This window comes from Equus asinus, chromosome 27, assembly GCF_041296235.1.
Source record: "Equus asinus isolate D_3611 breed Donkey chromosome 27, EquAss-T2T_v2, whole genome shotgun sequence".
Taxonomy (NCBI): Eukaryota; Metazoa; Chordata; class Mammalia; order Perissodactyla; family Equidae; genus Equus; species Equus asinus.
This window is the reverse complement of record NC_091816.1, coordinates 1,525,235-1,549,438: the sequence shown is the minus strand read 5'-3', so window position 1 is coordinate 1,549,438 and position 24,204 is coordinate 1,525,235. Positions and strand designations below refer to the sequence as shown.

The following is a 24,204-nucleotide window of genomic DNA, read 5'->3' as shown; positions in this document are numbered from 1 at the left end:
TCAGAATGGCTGTTACTAAAAGCACAAGAAATAAGTGTTGGGAGAGGATGTGGAGGAAACGGAATCCTTATGCACTGTTGGTAGGAATGTAAACTGGTGCAGACACTATGGAAAACGGTATGGAGTTTCCTCAAAAAATTAAAAATAGAACTACCATATGATCTAGTTATTCCTCTTCTGGGTATTTATTCAAAGAACATAAAAATACTAATTTGAAAAGATCTGTGCACCCCCTGTGTTCATTGCAGTATTATTCACAATGGCCAAGACTTGGAAACAACCTAAGTGGCCATCAGCAGATGAATGGATAAGGAAGATATGTTATACACACATGAGTGCGTGCGCACGCACGCACACACACACACAATGGAATACTACTCAGCTATAAAAAAGATGAAATCTTGCCATTTGCAACACTATGGATGGACCTCGAGGGCATTATGCTAAGCTTAATATGTCAGATGGAGAAAGCCGAATACCATATGATTTCATTCATGTGGAAGATAAAACAACAACAAACAAACACATAGGCAGAATAGATTGGTGGTTACTAGTGGGGAGGGCGTAAGGGTTAGAAGGGCATATGTGTATGGTGACGGGTGGCAGTTAGACTTTGGGTGGCGAACATGATCTAGTCTGTGTAGAAATCGAAATGTGATGCACACCTGAAACCTGTATAATGTCGTAAACCAGTGATACCTCAGTAAAATAAATGGTTAAAAAAAATAACGTATGAGTGAAAAAAGCAAGTCCCAGAACGTAGAGTGTTGCTGTATAAAAAAATAGGGTGGAATTAGAACATATACTTGTAAATGCCTAGAATATATTTGGAAGGATACATTAGAATCAGTTAACACTGGTTGCTTTTGGGCAGAAGGACTGGGAATTTAGTGGAGTGGAAATTTAGTGTGAACCTTTTTGTACTGTTTGAGTTTTCTACCATTGTGAATATTACTTTTTCAGTTAAAAAGCCAATCAGAATAAAATGTGAGAGAAACAGCTAAGTGAATATATTTGGATATGTGCACTCTTAATTTTACTGTAATACGTAAGGTCTTGGAGATTTGGAGTCTACACAGACATGAACACATAAGCACAGTTACATGTGTATTGCGGCTGTGACACTAAAAACGTCAGGGTGGCAGTCACTTGACTTTCTTTCATTTGCTTACTGTTCTAAATTATGTGCCTGCAATCAAATATCTTTCCTCAGGGTATAACAACATTTTATATTATGGTGATAGTCCTAATGCAGTTGTGTGCTCTCTCTCCAGTTAGAGATGTTTATGATTATTTCCGGGCTGTTCTGCAGCGTGATGAAAGAAGTGAACGCGCTTTTAAACTAACAAGAGATGCTATTGAGCTAAATGCAGCCAATTATACGGTGTGGTAAGTAATATACATCATTAATGTTCCCTGTTTAAATGTCTCGTATTTCATTTTGGATGGGTTTTCTTTTTCTTCTCTGAACTTTAATTTTTTATCAAAGTAATAGTTCACATGAGTTTGAAAGTCAGAGACTGAAAAATAGCAGTCTCCGCCCCATTTCTTCTCACTACTAGAGTCCCACTTCCCACAGGCAATAACTTAGCTGTTTTTTCTTGAATTAACCTGTATATTCTAAATAATATGCTTGATTTTGATTTTTTGACTTTCTTCTTCTTAGACATTATCTGTTCCTTCTGTGGAAGATACAGAGTTCACTCTGTCCTATGCCAGCTCCATCACAGTCTTTAGTCAAATCAATAATCAGTTTATGGTTCATGCTGACCCACCTTTATAGTATAATTACACCCCTTTTAACAGATCACCTTTTTTGTTTCGTTTGGTTTCTTTCTACTAATAGGTAATTTGACTCCCAGACTCTTCGCTGTATGTAAAATGTCTTATTACTGTTGAACACAACAGACAATCCTTCAATTTCTTTTTCTTCCTCCCCAGTTTGGGTGCTGCCCTTCTGGTCTCCAGCTCTTGCCTGTGTTAGACCCCCTGTCCCCTAGGACCCGCAGCCTTCTCTTTCTTGGTTTGCTCTCATTTTGTAGACCACATCCTTGAGTAGAAGAAAACTTATTAAAGGATGTGTGGGAAGTAGTTTTTGAGATTTTATGCGTTTAAATGTATCTTGAGTCTCTTCTCAACTTTATTAATAGACTTCTACATTGGAAATTATTTTCCTTCGGAATTTAAAACTATCTGTTTCTTTTAGCTTCTATTGAGAAGATTCCCATTCTTTCAGTTAAACCTTTTCTTTAGGTTTGAGGAATTTTCCTATGTTCTGTATTTGATAATTTCTTCTCTCTTTTCTGTTTTCTCTTTCTGGAATGTCTTTTAGTTGCCTGTTGTAGCTCTTGGGTTGTCTTTTCTTGTTTTCATTTCTTTGTCTTTTTATTTACTTTTGAGATATTTCCTCATCTTTATCTGCTGACTCTTCTATTTGCACTCATTTGTAATTTCTGAGAGCTCTTTTTGGTTCTCTGAATATTCTTTTTAAATAGCATCTTGTCTTTTATTTCATGGATGTGATATAGTTCGCTTTTCTGTTTATTTGTTTTAGTCTGTTTCTTTCACGTAAATATTTTTTTCAAATGGTGGTAGTCCTTGGCTCTCCTTTCGTGCTTATAGTGGAGGCAGGGAAAAGCCTGCTTGAAGCTCCCTGTGCTGTGGGGCCCGTGTGCAAACCTGAGGGCTTCAGTGTGAAGTGAGTGAGTGGAGATGAGGGTATTTGGGGTGAAATCCTCTCATGCCTGTATTCCAGGTCTTTTCTCTTAGCTGGTTTGTTTCTCCAGAGAGCAGTTGTCTGATTCTTGCCTGAGGGTGCGTGTTTGGCTGCCACGCTTCTGGGGCTCAGCGGGAAAGACAGGGCGGGGGAGGTCTCAGCCGTTTAGTATATCAACCTTTTAGATTTCCTTGTTTTCAGTCTTTTACCTCACCCTGCCTTCCCGCTGTGTCTGGTATTCCTTTCTGCTTCAGATTTTTCCAGAGAATAAAGCCCCTTGTCTGTTGCCCAGGTTTTTTAGAAGAAACCCTGGCCCTCCTCCTGTATGTTTCCTTTACTTTCACAGGAAACACTCCTGGTGCTTCTAGTCACCAAATGTGTGTGGGTTTTTCCTCTCCCAAGCAATTCTCTGCAACACCAGCTAGGTGTCCTACAGTTTTGCTCAGTTCTCACACTGTCTAACTGGAGACGGCATCACATACCACAAAGAAAGGGCTGGCTCCCACAAGACTGCCCCACCCCCCTTCAGATGCCAGTCACAAGTCCAGGTTGTCACCGGTGCTTCTGAATGATTGGTTGTAAATCAGAAATTCCCATGACCCCCTCCTTGGGTTTGATTAATTTGCTAGAGCAGCTCACAGAATTCAGGGAAACAGTTACTTAGATTTGCCAGTTTATTAAAGGACATGATAAAGGATACAGATGAACAGCCAGAGGAAGAGATAGGTAGGGCATGGTCTGGGAGTTTCCTGAGTCCCCAGGGAGTTGGCGCGCATCACCCTCCCAGTCCGTGGCTGTGTTCCCCCACCTGGAAGCTCTCCGAACCCCCTGCTCTTGGGATTTTATGGAGGCTTCCTCATGGAGGTGTGACCAGTTATTCACTCCATTCCATCCCTTCTCCCTGCTCTGGAGAATGGGAGGTGGGTCTGAAAGTCCAACATTCTAATCTTGGTCTTGGGCTTGGTCTTTCTGGTGACGGAAGCCATCCAGGAACCCCCCCCAGAGTGACCTTAATAGCACAAAAGATGCTCCTGGTGTTCTTATCACTGAGAAATGTACAAGGGTTTTGAGAGCTCTGTGCCAGGAGCAAGGGGCAGAGACCTACATACAGTTTTCTATTGCTTCACACAGGTCAGGAGATGTTGTCACTTCTCTGCTGGGGGGGTGGGGGTCTCGGCTGCTAAGGACTCATTCTACACATTACACTGGTTTTAGCCCTACACTTGACTCCCAATTTTGGAAATACCTGATTATGTCTGATTTCTGAACCTTTCTTCCTCTGTTGACAGGTTTTTAGCACTTTCTGTTTTTCTAAGTCAAAGCTTGTCTATCAGCTTACCATTTTCCATAATTTTATTGACCTCTTCCGATTCCTGTGATATTCCCTCATCCCCAATTCTCTTTTTCTTTGTGGATTTATACCGTTTTTTTCCCCTTTACTATCATTTTAGTGGGGTTTTATTAGAAAGCAAGGATAAACTTATTTAATCTACCATCTACCATATATAACTGAACTTCTTAGTAGCATATTCCATCATTTTATGCAGTTTCTTAACTTTTAAGAAATTTCTGACTGTACGTAGCACAAAGCAACTTAGAATGCATTTTAGAATTTCCTAAGTTTATTTGCTGGTTTTTCGGTAGTGTTTTTTTTTACTTTTGTTTTTTGTTTTGGTGAGGAAGATTGGCCCTGAGCTAACATCCATTTCCAATCTTCCTGTTTTTGGGGAAGGTTGTCACTGAGTAACATCTGTGGCAGTCTTCCTCTATTTTCTGTGTGGGATGCCACCTCACCAAGGCTTGATGAGTGGTGTGTAAGTCTGTGCCCGGGGTCGAAACACGCAAATCCCAGGCCGCTGAACTGGAGTGAGCGAACTTAACCACTATGCCACGGGGCTGGCCCCCATTTGGTGTTTTTTTAAAAGCAGTACATCTGAAATCATTACCCATATAAACCAAGCTGCTTGTTTATGTACCTGTGCAATGAAGTCTAATTTTCTTTAAACTAATAATAATAGGAGAGAAATACTGTTATTTCTTCTATTTAGCATTTCTTTTTAAAGATAACTTTTAAAGCAGCTGTTTGTCTCATGTTATGTACTGAGTTGGAAGTTTCTGAAATTTTTAAGTAAAAATAGACTAGAACTAATCATGTCTTTAGGGAGAAGTTTTGTTTTTTGTTGGGTTTTTTTTTGATTTTTTAAAATTTTTCCTTTTCTCCCAAAGCTCCCCGGTACATGGTTGTGTATTTTTTCTAGTTGCGGGTCTTTCTAGTTGTGGCACGTGGGACGCTGCCTCAGCATGGCTTGACTAGTGGTGCCATGTCTGCACCCAGGATTCGAACCGGTGAAACCCTGGGCCACTGAAGCGGAGTGCGCAAACTTACCCACTTGGCCACGGGGCCGGCCCCCAGGGAGAAGTTTTTTAATGACTTGACTCCACCTATGAAGAAATAAAGAGAAACTTCTTTCATTTTTAAGTAGCATTTTTGTGATTCTAAAAGTAAAATATTTGATGACGTTTGTACTGGAATTTATTGTCTGAATAATGTATCTAATGAACAAGCTGTAGCATACAGGGAAAGTGCTGTCTTTGGTTCTCGTGTGATAGAACACTGGTAACCAGAGTATTGCCTGGAAATAATCATTAGTTGTTTTTTCTTCTATTTCACGTGTTACCTTTCACTCTTTTTACTTCAAAACACTTGACTCTTCCAATTACTGGATAATTGTATGCGTTTGGACAACCACAAGCAGTTAAATTGCTAACTTATTGGTTATATAGAATACTTACCCCCAAAATGCCTGCGTTGTTGTGTAGCTTCATTTAATACTGTGGCGATTTATGTGGACTAATGAGGCTTTGAATGCTTGATGTTTGCTGTAGGCATTTTCGGAGAGTTCTCTTAAAGTCACTTCAAAAGGATCTGCATGAGGAAATGAACTACATCACTGCAATAATTGAGGAACAGCCCAAAAACTATCAAGTTTGGTAAGATGAAGGAGGAAGGAAATGTGTCACTATGCTAATAGTGCCTGTCAGTGGGGGAACTGTTTCTTTTTGCAGAAGAAGACTGGCTAACATCTGTTGCCAGTCTTCCTCTTTTGTTGCTTGAGGAAGATTTGCCCTGAGCTAACAGGTGTGTCAGTCTTTTTCCACTTTGTGTGTGTGTCGCCACCACAGCATGGCTGACGAGTGCTATAGGTCCCTGCCGGGATCCAAACCTGTGAACCCCGGCTGCCAAAGTGAAGCACACCAAACTTAACCACTGCACCATGGGGCTGGCCCTGGGAATTGTTTGTTTCTTTATAATTTTAGTACTTTGCTCTGGAGCTAATGTTACCTGTCTCAGGGTTGTTAGGAGGATTAAATGAGATAATTTCATGTTTAGTGCTTAAAGTGGTGCCTGACCCCTAGTTAACATTCAAGTGTTTGCTGCTATGATTATTTAAAATGTTGACATTTTATGTATGTAATACTGCTAGAGTCAGAAAAAAATTAGAGAAAAATATCGTAAAAAATGTTTTCTATTCACTGTTATAAAATTACTTCTGGTATTTGATCTTTTATTTGTTTATTAAAAAAATTTTTGTTGATGCTGGGGATACAGAGATGAAATAGATACAGTCTAAAAGGGAAAGGCAAATAGTAAAACCAGGTATTTTACAGTACAGTGTGAAAAGCATAGTTCAGAGTATACTTATTCTAGAAAGTAAGCCTCTTAGCATAGACGAGAGTATGGGGATTGTAGGCGAGGGGAGCAGAACACAATGGGGAAAAAAGAAGTTATGGAACAGGAGGACTGAGAACAAACAGGAAAGAAACAGCAAAGAGTTTGAACAGTATCCTGCATCTAGTGAGCACCCCATGAATGGAAGCTACTGTGCTGCTGTTAGGGTGGTGGAGGAGGAGGAGATGCTGATGGTTGTGGTTGTCATGGTGGTGCAGTGGAAGGGGCAGCATGATATGCCATCAGGAGCTGTCTCCTCTTTCTGTGCCACACTGCCTGCTCATACTGCAGGAGTGACCACCATTTTATTTTTTCCAGTCTAATGACTGACACACACACCACCTTATCTTTACACCTGAGATTTAAGGATGATTTCTGAGAGGAAAGACCTCTGAGGCAAAGAAAACATCTGAGGAGAGGCACAAAAGAAAGCTTGATGAACTCGGAACTGCATATAATTCTGTGTGATTAGAGTACATTGGGGAGTCATGGGGTGAGATCATAAAGGGCCTTATGAACATTAATAAGAGATGTGGACTTGATCTTAGTGGAGTGGAGAGCTATTGACAAATTTTAATTAAGGCAGTAACTTGATTAGATTTGTGTCTCAGAATGGTGTGGGATGGACTGGAATAGGTTCATGGTCCTCATAGGCCATTGCAGTGGTGTAGGTTTGAAGAGAGTTGTCGGGGGTATGGGAGAGAGAAATTTGAGAGAGTTTTTGGAGACAGAAGCTTCAGGTTCTGAAGTTTAATTTGTTGAGGGAGTGACAGAGAAGAATGATGTCTATATATTTGGTTGACCACTGAGTGAATGATGGTGCTAACCACTTGAGGAATTTGGGAGGTGTAAAGCAGCACATTTCTGGGGAAGAAGGATGGATTCAGTATTGGACAAGTGGAGTTTGATGTGCTTATGGGAAACCTATGTATGGCTGTCCAATAAGTGGTTGAAGAAGGCTCATCTGGAGATAAGGATGCTCAGGGAGAATTAGAGGAGAAGGCTGAGGATAGAACGCTGGTGAGCATGATCATTTAAGAGGCAGAGAAGTGTTCCAGGGCGACTGAGGAAGGAAACCAAAAGTTAGTGTTGCTACAGAATTCAAAAGAGAGAGTTTTAAGAAGAAAGGAATGAATGACAATATCAGCCACTGCCGGGAGGTCGAGGAAAGTAAGGAATAAAAGATGACCAGTGCATTTGTTAAGGAGGTGAGTCTTAGTGATCTGGGCATGAGCAGCCCTCCCGCCAGAGGGTGGGTGGATGACGAGGTGGGCAGGAGAGAAGTGGTTGGGAGAGGAAAGAAGTCACACGGCAGTGGGTTGAATCATAAATAGAAGAAGCAGCTTGGCTGTGGAGAAAAGAAGACATCGCAAGTAGCCAGTCAAGCTATGGTTTTCATTTTTGTTTTCCCAAGGTGGTAAAGACTTCCTGGTGAGGGGAGAGTATTAACAGAAGGAGAGAAGGTGAGAATTCTGGAGGAAAGGGGGAATAAATTAATGGAGGGTAGATTGGAGTTGGGAGCGGAGCCAGCGCATAGGTTAGCCTTAGAAGAAAGCACAGCTTTGTCCCAAATGTTGATAAATGTGGAGTGCGAACTGCTATCTGGCCCATTTGGCTAATAATAATCTGCATAATGAAGTAGTATCATTAAGGAGTCTGTAACCATATGTAGATATTTGATTTTCAAAGAATTTGAACATAATAGCCCTAGCAGTGAATAACTGAACATTATTTGGCAAAGAATGGAGTGGTGGCTGTTGCAGATTTCCATTTGTAGGATTTTGGTTAAACAGCCTCACCACTGTAACCTCTTTGTTTATAGCTGGATTGTTACATTCCTGAGAAACTGCATCATCAAATAGTTGTCCTAGTGAGAAAAGCGATTAGCTGGAGAGTTTGGGACCCTCACTAAGCAGTTATTTACCTTGCGAATTAAGGTGCTTTTGTTTAAGAATCTGTTGCTATAAAATCCAGGCATCACACCTTGTCACCTATTGTTATGAATAACAAAGTACAGAGCCACCCAGAGCAGCTGCTGTTGAAACCCAGCAGTTTTTTAATCGCAGGACATTTATATTGACCACTCTGCTGGTTGCTGGTATAACCAATATAGTACAAGTAATGCAGATCCTGTAGCCTACTTAATTGATCACATTGTATTAAATTCTCACTATGAAAACTGCTGTAAGATTAAACTCCAGTATTTAATTAATACTCTTTAAATCATAGAACATCAGAGAGAGCTTCTTAGTATTTTGTTCCAAGAAGTCACCTTGACAAGGATCTAATCAAGTTTTTCCTAAATTAAAGAATTTACCAGGAACTTGGAAAAGTAGATTATTACTAGTGTTAACTAACTTGAAAGATTTCTGAATTAAATTATTTAGAAACCTTTTCCTCTAGGATCTTTCTCTTGGTGTAGTATCTTGCTTTCTTAATATTCTGTAAGATCAGTTTTTTAATTTTCCATACATATAGAACAGATAATTCATTAAGTGTTAAATCCGTTTTCCCCATCACCCCTGTTCACTTTTAGTATAATGCATACTTATGGATTTTTTAAAAAATAACTTTGTTGAGATATAATTCGCATACTGTTTACCCATTTAAAGTGTACAATTCGGTGGTTTTAGTATATTTACAGATAGGTACAATCATCACCACAAGGAATTTTAGAAGATTTTCACTAATAGATTTTTATAAATATTTTAGGTTAAAAAATTAGTTTTTAATTTTTTTACTTTTTAGATTTTTTTATTTTTCCTTCATCCCTCCAAAGCCCCCCAGTACATAGTTGTATATTTTAGTTGTGAGTCCTTCTAGTTGTGGCATGTGGGACGCCGCCTCAGCATGGCTTGGTGAGTGGTGATAGGTCCATGCCCAGGGTCCGAACCAGGGAAACCCTGGGCTGCCGAAGCAGAGCACACAAACTTAACCACTCAGTCATGGAGCCGGCCCCAGGTTAAAAAAATTATAAAAATAGAACCCAGTAGAAAACTCTTAGAGGTATTTTCCTAGTACAGAAACTCCTCTTTTGACAAACCTGCAACTTGACATAGCTACTTGCCAGAATAGAAGTGAATTTCGTCAACTGGTGGAATGAACACTGGCTCGTATGGTGGCATTTTGGACTTCAGGAAAACTGACAGCCTATTTTTAACCAGAGGAGGTTCTATACTTGATAAAATAGCATCACATTTCCTGTGGTCTCATTATGCTCTGGGAGTGTTTCACAATTCTTTGACAGAATTTTGTGCTTGTCAGAAGATTACTGTGCTTCCAGATTTAGCTTGAGATAACCCTTCTTTAAGCCCCAAGTGTGTGATTTCTTTTTACACACAAATCACTGTTTTACGTTACTCAACTCTTAGTGTTGTGAAATTTTTTCTCTTAGTGTTTCTTTTGTGTTACCTTTTCTCTCCAGGAGAGTCCTGAGAATTAGAGGTGAATTTCTGTTTGAGTGCCCCTCCACATCCCCTAGTGTAACTCATGCAGCTGATACTTTAGTTCTTGGGTAAATTAACACAAAACTTGTCTCCCTTCTTCTCCTGGCTTTAGGCACCATAGGCGAGTATTAGTGGAATGGCTAAAAGACCCATCTCAGGAGCTCGAGTTTATTGCTGATATTCTTAATCAGGATGCAAAGAATTATCATGCCTGGCAACATCGACAATGGGTTATTCAGGTATCACCTTTCTTGTTACAATGTGTTTTGGATTTTTATTTTTTAACTGAATTAAATTAAAATTACTATTAAATTGTAAATATACTTCTGAACCAAAACACACATGTAGATCATTGCACACAATATGTAATGATGAAGCTTTATTAAGATAATTAAAACTTGACATCCTTCATGTTGGTTAACCTTTAAAATCTCTTGGGATATGTTGGTGAGTAGCTTCATGTTAAAGAAGAATAATAGTAATTTTAAAATATTTTTTAGATTGAATTTGCATCACATATTTGCTAGCAAATTGAATAGAAAACATAGTTGTAATATTTTAATATAGCTGTGTTATTTTTATTAACAAGGGCATAGTATAAACTAAGGTCTTTGCATATATAAACTTTAGAATATGATTTTATAGTAACTATTATGTGTTTTATTTCTGTCCACTTGTTAAAATTTTATGCTAAATCCTGAATAGAACAGAATAGTTCTTACTCCCACTCTGGGCATTTTATTTATTCTAGCAAACAATTCCAGTGTTGTTTCCTCTGAACTTTTTTCCAGTAATTGCTACTTTGTCCACTATTCATTATACGAAGAACATTTCGTCAAAATTTTTTTACTTAAAATTTAAACTTTCCTAAATTTGATTAAAAGGATACATTTTCAAAAAGTATTCAGTATTTTTGTTTTTATTAGCTTTTACATTTTTGCTATTATTGAATAAGGAATATAACTCCATTAGCTTTTTCATAGTTATCATCCCCAATTTTGCAATGTTTCTAAGTTTCAACCATTTTACTCCTTTTCAAATTGTCTTTATTGGTTCTCTTCTCCCCATAAATTTTTTTTATTAAAACAGCTTTATAATATAATCATTTATATCTAAATACATGTATTTTAATGTAATTTTATCATATATGTGCATTTTTGAATATTTCCCTTTAATATTGTGTATTAATATCAAATCACATAAAATTAATATACTATACTATAGTTAATCATTTTATTTACTGACGTTTTTCCCCCTTGAATTTTCACCCATAAACAGTGCATAAGCATTTAGTTAGATATACTTTTTTTTGCTTTTGATTTAGCTTTAGAGTAGTTCTTCGGTCAAGTAATATAAACATGCCTCTTGGTATCTAAATTGCTCTCAGGAAGACAGTACTGAATTACAGGCCATTTTGGCTTCAGACTCTCACTTTCTGATTTTTTTCCTTCCTCATCTCCATTCCCTTGTCTTTGATGACTTTTCTTCCCCCTCCATTTCCTTGACATGCACCTATCACTTTCCTCCAAGTATATGATGACTCCCACGTCTTCAGTTGTGCCTACTTAGCTTTGCTGAAGTTTGACTTATTTATTTTTATTGTTTATAAATAATAGGACATTTCTAATTGGATATTTTATTTTTCGTTTTCTCATAGGAATTTAAACTTTGGGATAATGAGCTGCAGTATGTAGACCAACTTCTTAAAGAGGATGTGAGAAATAACTCTGTCTGGAACCAAAGATACTTCGTAATTTCTAACACAACTGGCTACGATGATCGTGCTGTGTTGGAGAGAGAAGTCCAGTTAGTAATCTCTTCACTTAGTAACTCATTAAAATATTTGTGTGCCTACCACGTCTCAGGGACTGGGGATACAGCAAAGATAAGACTGCCCCCACTCATACCCTCATGGAACGCATAGGATAGAATACTTGGATGAAACCTTTAGTGACAGATTTACAAATAATATAGTATACTTCTTTGTAGTGTCTTAAGTTTCTTGAAATATTGTTGCTAATACAGATTGAGAAGATATCAGATTTCTTAGTGTCTAACAAGCTTTATTTTAAAACTGTCTCATTAAATTCTGTTGCGTTTTAGATAATAGTGCCCAGATGCCATGTTACTCTAGTGCAGGGTTTGGACCAAGTAAGTCTTGGTTGTAGGGGGCTGTCCTGTTCCTTGCAGATGTTTAGCAGCATTCCTGGCCTTTATGCCCTATATATCAGTAGTAAGCCCCTGCCCCGAGTTGTGACAAAAAGAAATGTCCCCAGACATTGCCAGGTGTCTCCTGGGAGGCAAAATTATCCCCAGTTGAAAACTACTGCTCTAGCATACAAATAGAAAAAGTTGTTATAAGAGCTAGAAGTTTCTGAATTGGCATGAATGTCTGTGTTATATTGATAAACATTAACAGCCACCTCCTTTTTGACTTTGTTTTATCTCAGTGTCTGTTTTAAATTTGAACGTGTTTATTGCTTTTATAGCCTGATGAGACCATAGTCATAATTTTAATTACAAAAGTTGCTTTAACACCTGCTGGGCAGAGCTGATTTTTATGGCATGTCTGTCTTTCATCTCCTTTGCCCTTACTTCTGCTTGGATGAGGGCAGCTAGCTTTTCTTTTATCTGTTCGATATAGAGTTCTGGTGATTTAAATTAAAAAAAGAAAGTCTACAATCCAGTATCCTGCATTAACTCTGCTCCAGGCTTCTTTCTGGAGTAGCCACGTGCCCCGCAAGCACACCTTATGCTTTCTTTCCACTGCTCTGCTCTCCAAAGCTGTACTGTCCAATATGGTAGCCATTAGCCACATACAGCTACTTAAATTCAAAGTAATTAAAATGACATTAAATTAAAAATTCAGTTCCTCAGTTGCACTAGTCACATCTCAGGGGTTCAGTACCCACATGTGGCTAGTGGCTACCGTATTGGACAGCACAGATAAAGAATATTTCTATCATCTTAGGAAGTTCTACTTGAGTAGTATTGATCTAAAGAATAACATTGGACTTTATTTTTTTAAAGATTGGCACCTGAGCTAACATCTGTTGCCAATCTTCTTTTTCTTCTTCTTCTTTTACTTCTTGTCCCCAGAGCCCCCTGGTACATAGTTGTATATCCTAGTTGTGAGTGCCTCTGGTTGTGCTATGTGCGACACTGCCTCAGCATGACCTGACGAGCAGTGCCATGTCCATGCCCGGGATCCAAACTGGTGAAACCCTGGGCCACTGAAGCGGAGCACATGAACTTAACCACTTGGCCACGGGGCCAGCCCCAACAGTGGACTTTTTAAAATAATTTTATTATTCTTAATCTTAACCTAAGTACTGGGGCTTAAGTAGAGAAAATTCAGACTCGTCATCCAGCACTCCATTTTTTACTTTCTTTTTTCTTTAAGAGTTGGTATTCTGTTTTGAGGATTAGAAAAAAAGTACTCTGAAGGAAAACAAAGTATCCTTTAGAGGGTTCAGGAGCTTTCTTGTCAAAAGGTAGAATGCTTCAGGTTATTCTACCTTGAATTAACCGGTTACTAACTAGGGATTTCAAATATTACACACTCCTTATTTACTGTAGCATACTTCACTAGGTTAGTAATAATAAGATATTTGAAAATTGAATACGAAGAGTTTGGAAAATACAGACTTCTCTCATAGCCTTCAAAGGCATATCACTGGCTTTCTGTTACCAAATAGAAACAGAAGTAATTAGCCAAGAATCCAAAGGAGTTTTCCATATTAAGGTTTATCATACCCTTAAGATAGGTAAAAGAAATATTTAAAATGCTACGTGTAGCTATAGTTATCTAGAATTTAGTTTAATTTTTCTTAATTCGAAGAATATAGATGTAGCTGATTATTTTCTGTAGTTTTTATTTTTATTATAAAAAGTAATTCACTCTAGCTGTGGAGGAAATTGTACTAAACTATATAAGTAAAACCTCAGAATCTCTCATTCTCTCTCTTTCCCATATCCCGTTCTTTAGAGTGAGTTGCAATTAATGAGAGTCTTATAAATATATTTCCAAACATTTATGCACAGAAATGTAGACAATCATATTATACACATTGGGGCTCACTTAATATATCATGGCCATGTTTCCAGATGAGTACATAGTCTACTAGCACTATTAATAGCAGTTACCATTTATCAAGCATTTACTGTATGCTGAGAATTCTTATTTAATTCTCCTAACAACACTGAGATGCTTGATGAAGACCTTGAGGTTCAGAGTGGTTCTGTAATGTGCCTGAGCGCACACAGATAATAACTAATGGGGCTAGGATTTGAAGCCAGGCAGTCTGACCTCAAAGTCCATTTTTCAGTTATTAAAATAGGTAATGATTTAGTGCACATGCATGTAAATAAAATGTTTTAGCTATTGTCAAAATGAAATTACAAGAACTAGTTAAGACCTGCAAGGACCTGGTTACAAATAACTGAAAACATTAGGTCATGTAAAAGTAGTTGGAAAAACCTTTTCATAATGCTGAATGAGTTTATTATTATTCTCTGTGGAAAAAAATGCTGTTGTAACAGCCCTGCAACAAAACCAAGATCACTAAACTTTAGTCAGTGCCTTACTCATTTGAGTAAGTATATGAAGCACAATTCTGTAACTGCCTTGGAATTTGTTGTTACTGGATCTAAATTGTATTTAATAATCTGGTTAAGGGGAAGAGAAAGGTGGGGAGTGTCCATTTGCCTGGGAATCACATAGTGTACTGGTGACCTTTTGGAATCTAAGAAATATATGTTTGTGTTGGTTTCTTATTTTTATTCTTTGCCTACATAATTTCCATGTTGTCTGTTTTTTATTTTAGCTCCTAAAGTTGTGTAGTTCTTTTTCAGTGACTAAGGATTTGTCTGACATTAGTAGATCTTAGACTTTTTTCTCAAGATTTACCAATAAAAGGAAAATCTCCTTGTTTTAGTTGACATTTCCTTCAGAGGGAAAGCCTAAATTAAAGGAAGCCTCCCACGTTAGTTTCTTTTCGTATTGTTTTTTTGTTTTGTTTTGTTTTTGTTTGCTTGTTTTTCTCCTTTTTTCCTTCCCAAATCCCCCCAGTACATAGTTGTATATTTTAGCTGTGGGTCCTTCTAGTTGTGGCATGTGGGAGGCCGCCTCAGCATGGCCTGATGAGCAGTGCCATGTCAACGCCCAGGATCTGAACCGGTGAAACCCTGGGCTGCTGAAGTGGAGGGCATGAACTTAACCATTCGGCCACGGGGCCGGTCCCTCTTTTCGTATTGTGAATTGAGCTTTCGTGTTAGTTAAATGTCTTTCCCCGGAATTGGTTACAAATATATAGCCGGGAGGAAGTGTGTAAGAACTGACAGGTGCAGATTGGAGGAATTCACTAATTTAGGAATGAGCTAAAGAGTTACCAGCATCCACTAAGACAGATAAGTGAAAGCTCGTATGCAAACTGTGCCATAATCTTATTAAAGCTTTTCCAATTATTGCACTGCTCTTTTAAGTTTATACACATATTTATTTGTGGTCTTTTTCTTACAGGTACACTCTGGAAATGATCAAACTAGTACCACATAATGAAAGTGCATGGAACTATTTGAAAGGGTAAGCAGTTGTTTTTGCTTGTTTTAGATAAAAAACAACCTGCTAAAATGATGCATCACAGATTGTGTTCCGTAATCAGATTCTAAAAGGATACTAAAGAATGTATCATTTTTCTCGATCTAAGAGCAGAAGCTAACAGTGTCTTGGTATCACCCAAGAAGAGTGCCATCTACTCTTCTCTTCCCCTCACAAGCACAAACCAGCACAGTTTTTAGAATAATCCATGAGTAAACAATAATACGATATTAATTGTATTTATGAATCTTGTGGTCTTTCTGTCAAAGAACGGAATACACATACTCAGTTTCTGTTCAGCTCAGGAGCACAGTAAGACAAGACAGACTGTTTACAGATTGCATAGCCAACCTTTCTGTTTTCATTTCTAGAGATATCCTGTTACAAGTCTCACTCCCTCAGTCGACAAGGTTTCACTTGCCTGGCCACTGACATAACCAGGCTCCTTGTTGAACTTAGAGATCTCTAAGGAAACTAGGCCCAAGGAGCACAAAGTATGGAGTCACATTAGAGATGTGTTCATGATTGGGACCCATAATTATCTGGAGAGCTAAAGGAATAAGGAACTATGTCAAGAGAATCTTTCCTGAGTTTTTTTCCCTTCACTTTAATTTTAAGAAGATAGTTTATTTTCTGCTTTAATTTTGTGTGTTGTAGTTTGAGTTATAAACTTTGGTATTCTTTATAACTAATTTTGCTCAGCTCTTAATTATCCATGATAAAGCTCACATATAATTTAGAAATTTCATTTAGTTTCAACTTCCTTCATTCAAAATAAGTCTCCTTTTCTTGCTTATGCTACAGGGGTCGTTTTCTCTTGATCTTTCTACTTTTTTTTCCTTCGTTCTCAAAATTGAGAGTAATTTTTTCTTAGGATTTTGCAGGATCCTGGTCTTTCCAAATATCCCAATCTGTTAAATCAATTACTTGATTTACAACCAAGTCACAGTTCCCCTTACCTAATTGCCTTTCTTGTGGATATCTATGAAGACATGCTAGAAAACCAATGCGACAACAAGGAGGACATTCTTAATAAAGCATTAGAGGTAAGCTGGTGGGACTCCTTGCTTATCTTTTCAGTATCTCAAAGTGGGGTCTGCCCAGTGCCACTAATATTCATGCCCCTTTTCAACATCATTACTCAGAATTCAATGCAAGGCATGTTCTGCTGTTTAGGGCAACACCCATGACACTGGTGAACATGGTATGTGACTGGTGGTGTATCTCATTTGAACATGATCTGCGTTGAACTATATTGGCTCAAAAGCATTTGCCCTAGAGATTGACTTATGCATTTTCTTTAATGAATTTTTGTTTTTTGTTTTCAGTTATGTGAAATCCTAGCTAAAGAAAAGGACACTATAAGAAAGGAATATTGGAGATACATTGGAAGATCCCTTCAAAGCAAACACAGCACAGAAAGTGACCCACCAACAAATGTACAGCAATAACACCATCTAGAAGAACTTGATGGAACGCTTTTATTTTTTTAAGAGACTCTAATGCAGGAGTTTAAAACTAGAGCGAGCATTCCCTTTGCCTGTGGTGTAAAATGTGCATCGTGCAGGTACTGCTTTTTAACAAGAACTAGGTGTGATGCTGCTTGGGTGCTGCTGCTATTCAGACTAGCTCTAAGTAATGTGATTGTTTCCTAAAGCAAAGTAATTCGGGGGGTGGGAGAAGAAACAGAAAGTCCCATAAAGGAACTTTTGTAGTCTTACCAACATTTACTCTAATCCCTTAGCATCAGCTCCTCCCTAAATGATATATGCGTCAGGATTTGCAGCATTAATGATTACAGGTCACTTGTATGTAATGGATATGAGGTAACTTAGTTTCGGTTCAGGAAGCAGGGAATGCAGTTGTTACATTAGAGCTGCTGTGCCATGCTCACAGTATCTTGCTATCACTGTAACCAACTAATGCCAAAAGAATGGTTTTGTAATAAAATATAGATGTATCCTAAAACAGTGCCATAGTAGTTTGATTTTTTTAAGTAGCATTTAACTGTATACAAGGGACATTGTATTGGCTTAGAAAAATAATTGAGAAAGAAAATACTGCTATAAAACTGGAGAAACCAGAAACATTATTATGTTAAAGGAAATGTTATTAAAATGTGAATTGGTCAGTTCTTGACTACAAGCAACAAAAGCCACTCAAGGTAGTTTAAACCCACAGAGTTTATTAAGGTGTATAGATAGCTCACAGAATAATTGCCTGACATTCCAGAAATACATCCCCAAACCACACTGCAGAACTGGACTATCAGGTTGCTGTTGCCAGTGCTGGGATCAGGGAACTGCTGAATGAGGCTGCCAGCCCCAGGACCGTCCACATCTGCCACATTCTATGTGAGCACACCTGCCTCCTTCCCCACGTAATGCGGCTCCAAATTAAAGGCCCGCTTTAGTGCATCTGATTGGAAAGAACCTAAATGACATCTAAAACTCAACTGCAAAGGAATCTGGGAAATGTAGTTATTTAGCTTTCCAGCCTCTACAATTCAGGTGGACATGCTAGAAAGGAGGTGAAGTGTTGAACAAGCTGGTTCTCTGTGCCTGCTCGTAATTCAGTCTCACTTTATCAATAAAGAATTTGTGTTCAGTGTTCAAAGCACCAAACTACAACTAAGGAAATTATATAGAGTAGAATAGTCATCTCTTCTCGAGAACTTAGGAAATAACAGTATTTTAATACTTCCACGAGAAAACATATTTGGGGGGTGTTATTTTTAACATTTTACATGTTTTTAGGCTCCAAAAATCTCTGATTTTATATTTGAAATTGTCAAAAGTGTCATCCCTATTTAGACAATTTCAAAGTTGTCATAAGGAACAAAAACTACTGAGAGAGGTTTTCATAAGATAGCATTTACTCTCAGAAACGAGCTCATCAGTGTCCCAAAATTGATTGGATTCAGGGCTGCTGACTCAACATAGCTCATCATAACTGTTTAATAAAAAGCATAATGGCAACTTACTAATTAACATTGAGAAATGTAACTGAAGCAGACCACACAGTTGCATCAGCCTAGCCACTTGGCATTTTCTGTCTGGAGTTTAACTAGGTGGCATTCATTTATCAAAAGTTTGCTTAGTGAGCATGGAATCAGGTGAGGAGGCTCTATGATTTAAATGTATGTAAATTTTAGGCTTTGAGAATCATCATGAGGGCCATCTCCTGTTGGGCAACTGGATACATAGACCTGGCAGCACACTCCTTTCACTGGACCAGCGATTAATGTCTGTGGAGGGGGCTGCTAGTTCAGAACTACTTGCCTAATGACACTGTCACTGTGTTGCTCTTTGCATTGTTGGTGCAAAAACAATTGTGGGTAAAGCTGCTGGTGCCTTAGCACAGATCAAGGCAGTGGTAGTTAGCAGTTGTATTCTTCACTGCCGTGCATTCACTGAACAATGTCCTTGATGAATCAGTGGTTCTGTTTTATTCACAATACTTGATCTGTCTTTTCAATATTTTGTGTAACTGAAGGGGAGTATGCGTAAAGCATATCTTTTTGGTTGTCTTGAAGAAAGGCATTTGTGAAGTTGTGTAAGTTGTGGGCCAAACAGGCTGCTTTTCGTGGAATGCCGTTTTTACTTGAACAACTAACCAACTGGTTATTCATACTTGGATGGCTATCATACATTTTTCTCAAAACTGAATGAAATGACCTTCTCACTTCAAGGAAAACAACAGTGTTTGTTGCAAATGATAAAATTTGAGCTTTCAAGTGAAAATTTTAATCTTCTACAGTGGGCTTAACAATTTCCCAATACCTACAGACCTTTCTAAAGAAATCAAAGTGATAGTATTAATGAATGCCATCTTTTAATATTCTTTCATTAAGTGTATCAACAACTGGGAGATCTGCATAACTCAATGAACCAATGTTTTCCAAATGACCAATCTATGATGTTACATGCAGATAAACAGTCCATTCAAATTACAAGATGGAACAGGACAAGAAGTGCATTAATAAGGTTGCAGAGTCCACACTGCAACTAACCTTTCAGAAACTACCGCTTGTCAAATTTTGGTGTAATATCATATAAGAATATCCACAACGTCTGAAAAGGCTATTCAGATACTCCCTTTCCAATTACACATCCGTGTGTATGAGTGGATTTTCTTCATATGTTTCAACCTAAACACCATATTGCAACAGACTGAATGTAGAAGTAGACGTGAGAATGCAGATATCTGCTATTAAGTCAGACTAAAGAGATTTGCAAAATGTAAAACAATGTCATTTTTCTGTTTTTTTTTTTTTACTTGGAAAATGTAAGTTTCATAAAAGATATTTTTGTTAACATGTAATGGGTTTATTGTTTTATTAATTAACTAATAAAATTTTAAAATTTCAAATATGATAAATATCTATGGTAAGGTATCTATGGGTAAGACACTAACCACATCAAGAAAAACCCGATTTAGAAAAGAGTAAGACACCACCATCTCTGCCCTCAGAGAGCTCAATTTTGAGAGAGACCGATGGTATGCTACTCACCTCAGTGCCTTGAAAAATGTCTACTGGCTGTGTGAAGAAACACGGAACATGGAAGCAGGAGGGATGATCTGCCTGAGGGAGTCAGGAAGGGTTCACAAAGGAAGACAGATTTGGCTAGTTACATCCTTTAATGAGACCTTAAACTCAGTGTTATAATTGCTTATATCCCAGATATTAACTTATAAATTAGCAAGAGAGTTCAGAACATTTCTCTTTGGAAGTTATGTTATAAAAATTAATGGTTTTCAAACTGGGCTGTAACCCATTAATGGACAATTACATCAATCAGTGGGTCTCAACCAGCTTTAAAAAGAAAAAATATATACTAGAAAATGCTTAATTTCATTGAATTCTACTCATATTTCTTTGCTTCTACTTGATTTGGTTTACTCTAGTATTGTTTTCCAGTATTACCGAGATACAATTAACGAGTAATATTGTGTAAATTTAAGGTACACAACATGATGATTTGATATATATTGTGAAATGACTACCAGGTTAAGGTTAGTTAACATATCCATCACCTCACATAGTTCACTTTGGGGAGGGGGCGGGGAACATTTAAGGTCTACTGTCTCAGCAAATTTCAAGTATACAGTATACTCATTTTTTAAGTAGAAGCTTAGATCAAGACTGTTCTTTCCCAATATAAGCATACAATGCTATACATTTTCCTTGAAGAACTGCTTTAGCTGCATCTCAGAAGTTTTTATATTTTGTATTTCCATTTTCATTCAGTCCAAAATATTTTCTAATTTCCTTTCTTGAGACATCTTCTTTGACCCATGGGTTATTTAGACCTGTGTTTACTTACCAAGTGTTCAGAGATTTTCCTGTTATCCTCTGCTACTTATTTATTGGTTCTATTTTGTTTTTATTGGTTACTCTAGGGATTACAAAATATGTATTCAACTTTTCACAGTCTATTTAGAACCAATATTTTATCACTTCAGTTGCCATGTAGAAACCTTACTGCCATATAGGTCTCCTCCCCCTCCACCATTTATGCTACACGTGTCTTATGTGTTACACCTACTTGCATCATCAGACAATTTTGTACCTTTTGCATTCAACCACCAAACATTTTAAAGAACTAAGAAAAGAAGAGTAGTCTATTTACCCAGCTATTTCCATTTCTGTTACTCTTCTTTCATTCCTGATGTTCCAAGTTTCCTTCTGGTATCATTTCCCTTTTCTCTGAAGAAACTTCTTTCAGCAATTCTTTTAGAGTAAGTCTGCTGGTTGCAAATTTTCTTAGTCTTCCTTCATCTGAAAATGTCTTTATTTCACCTTCATTCCTGAAGGATATTTTCACTGGATATAGAATTCTGGGTTTACAATTCTTTCAGCACTTGAAAAATGTTATGCCACTTCCTCTGGCCTTCATAGTTTCAGATGAGAAATGTACAGACATTAGAATGGTTACATGTCATTTCTCTCTGGCTGCTTTCAAATTTTTGAGTTGGTCTTTAGTTTTCAGTAATTTGGTTTTGATATGTCTGGGCATGGATGTCTTTAGATGTATCCTGTTTGTTCAGCTTCTTGAATTTGTAGGTTTGCATTTTTCACCAAACTTGGAACATTTTCAGCCATTATTTCTTCAAATATTTTTTCAGCACTTTCTTTCTCTTCTCCTGTGGGACTCCAATGACAAGCATGCTAGACTTTCTGTTCTTGTCCTGCAGGTGCCTGAGGTTCTGTACATTTTTTCCTATCTTTTTCTCTCTGTTGGTCAGATTGAATCATTTCTATTAATGTGTCTTCAAGTTCACTAACTTTTTCTTCTGTCATCTCCATTCTGCTATGGGGTCTATCCAGTGATTTTTTTGTTTTGGTTATTATATTTTTCAGTTCTAAAATGTTTACTTAATTCTTCTTAAGTTCTATTTTTTACAGATACTTTTAACTTTTTTTACAATGTTCATGACTAAGCATTTTTATAATAACTTTTAATGTCTTTGTCAGACATTAATCCCGACGTGTGTCCTCTTGTCACTGGTAACTGTCAATGGTCTTCCCATGCAAGTTGAGATTTTGGGATACTTCATATGCCTAGTAATATTTTACTGTAACTGCATTCTGAACGTTATGGGACTCTGATTCTTGTTTGGATCCTATGGAGAATGTCAATATTTTTATTTTAGCAAGCACTTGCCCTAGTGAGGTATAGGTCAAAGTTCCAGCCCTCTTTTTGTGTGCTGTGTCCCAAAGTCAGTTCACTTGTCAAATCTGCAGTGCTATTTGGATGAGTCTCGTGTGCACCACCCAGTGGTTAGTCTGGGACCTGGGCAGAAATCTACCCGTTAGCACAGTACCCAAAGTCTTTGGTATGCCCATTAGGATCAGATCTATGATGTGCAAGTCAAGGGTGAGCCCAAGAGTTCATAAAAAACTTCATGGGGTTGCTTCCTTGATCTCTTCCCTTTCCACTTTCTTCCCAGTACTTTCTAGTTCCTTGGGGCTCCTCATTTCAGTTCAGACCAGAAACCTCCCACTTCTGGTGAAACTGCCCACTTGCACAATTGTGCCATAGCACTGGGAAAACAGAAAACAAAGCAATGGAGTTTGTCTCTGCCCTCCTCAAGTTGCAGCTCCACTGGACGGGAAGGAAGATCGTGTTCTCAGAGTTTTGGCTCCTGGGGTTTTTGATGGCCAGCCACTTTTGCTTCTGCCCCTGCTCCTGCCACAGGACTGACTGGAGGCTGGGGTGCAAGGAAATGAAGTAAAAGGAGAGGATGAAAAAACAGAATTTTCTCTACTCTGAGTTTTAGGAGTTCCCTTTTCTGTTCTGTGAGCTAGAACCAGAGGCTTTCTCCAGGGTCTGTCTGCCCCCTACTGCTCACTTCCAGGTTTTGGTCTGTGTTGAGTTGAGGCCAGAGGCTACCAGAGGAAAAACAACGTCACCACTGTCAGTGGTTCAAAGTCTGGTGGTGGTCTTTTATCCACCTGGTGATATTCACTTTTCCGAGACCCCAAATAGCTGTGCCATGAGTTCTGTTTAGGTCTTACAGTTGTGTTCAGTGGGAGAGAAAAGATTGTGTGGGTTTACTCCATCCTACCAGGATCAGCCCTTCCTGTCCTCCTTGACATCTCTCTCCTATTGGCTTTCACTGCTTCTTTGTTCTTCACTAACACTTCCTCTAGTCCTGAAATCAGTTTCCTAGAGCTCAGATATACGGCTGTCTCCTTTTCTCTGTAAGCTCTCTTTCTTGGAGAGATCATCCATTTCCAGAGCATCACAGGAATCTTTGAGGCAGATAATTCCTATACACAGGAAATCTTTATTACTGTCCACTCACCAGAGATGTTAGGTCCTGCTGGATATTAACTTGGACTACACTCCATTTCAAACTCAAAATGTCTACCGTGTGCTCTGTTAATGATGCCCTGTTCGAAACCCACCTAAAGCCCTTGTCTGGTCAGTTCTGTTAGAACATGATGCATGCATTCCTACATCACCATGCTATGCAAAATCACACACACACGAAAAACCCAGGGAGCTTATGGTAAAAATGGGTTTAGAGACGCAACACTTAAAAACTTAGTCAGTTAAAAAGATAACCTAATAAAAAGGGCAGGACAGTTTTACACATTATGGCACTTTACTTTGAAAAAGACCTGAAGCTTGCTTGTGGAAGTGGGCACTGGAAGGGTTGCAGCTTGTGAGGAGTTATGAAGCCATAGAGGGAGGGTTATCTGAAATCGATCGGAACGTTGTAATAGCAGATGTGATGGGTGTGGCTCACAGCACACACAATGACCTGAGGGTGTTGGCAGATGTGATGGGTGTGGCTCACAGCACACACAATGACCTGAGGGTGTTGGTAGATGCTGAGGGCGTGCAGGTGAGTGTTTTGTGCATCCCTATGCAGTGCAGCTCAGCTGGTGCCATTTCCTGCACTCACCTCCTGTTTCTCCAGGATGAAATCACACATGAACAAATGGGAAATTTGTGTCATGCTCAAATGATCTCCTAATACATCAATCCAATTGAAATAAATTTGCTTTTTAAGAATATGTTATAGCAAAGCTGACTGCACTTGACTTTGTTTCTTTCCTCAATTTCTCCTTCCTTGGCAGTTTTCAACTCCTGATTATTTTTCCCTTCAAAATTCTCGTGTTCAAAGTGTCTCATATCTCACCCATTTTCCTTTTACATTCTTTTAAAAAATTATTATTTGACAGGTTTATTTCATGATC

The 24,204-nt window shown here is 38.2% G+C and overlaps 1 protein-coding gene across 2 annotated transcripts in view; it reads left to right on the top strand.

The window, feature by feature from the left end:
- Nucleotides 1–17,459, top strand: part of FNTA (farnesyltransferase, CAAX box, subunit alpha) — a 30,431-nt gene extending 12,972 nt beyond the window's left edge. Inside the window, exons 3-9 of one of the 2 annotated variants that reach the window (XM_014837812.3) lie at nucleotides 1,275–1,389; nucleotides 5,603–5,707; nucleotides 10,005–10,131; nucleotides 11,550–11,698; nucleotides 15,414–15,476; nucleotides 16,366–16,537; nucleotides 16,820–17,459. In XM_014837812.3, coding sequence (XP_014693298.1) covers nucleotides 1,275–1,389; nucleotides 5,603–5,707; nucleotides 10,005–10,131; nucleotides 11,550–11,698; nucleotides 15,414–15,476; nucleotides 16,366–16,537; nucleotides 16,820–16,942 — 854 coding nt within the window. In that variant the 3' untranslated portion in view covers nucleotides 16,943–17,459. The remainder of the gene's footprint in view (nucleotides 1–1,274; nucleotides 1,390–5,602; nucleotides 5,708–10,004; nucleotides 10,132–11,549; nucleotides 11,699–15,413; nucleotides 15,477–16,365; nucleotides 16,538–16,819) is intronic. The other variant, XM_070499988.1, reaches the window with a different exon arrangement.
- Nucleotides 17,460–24,204: the final 6,745 nt, after the last annotated feature.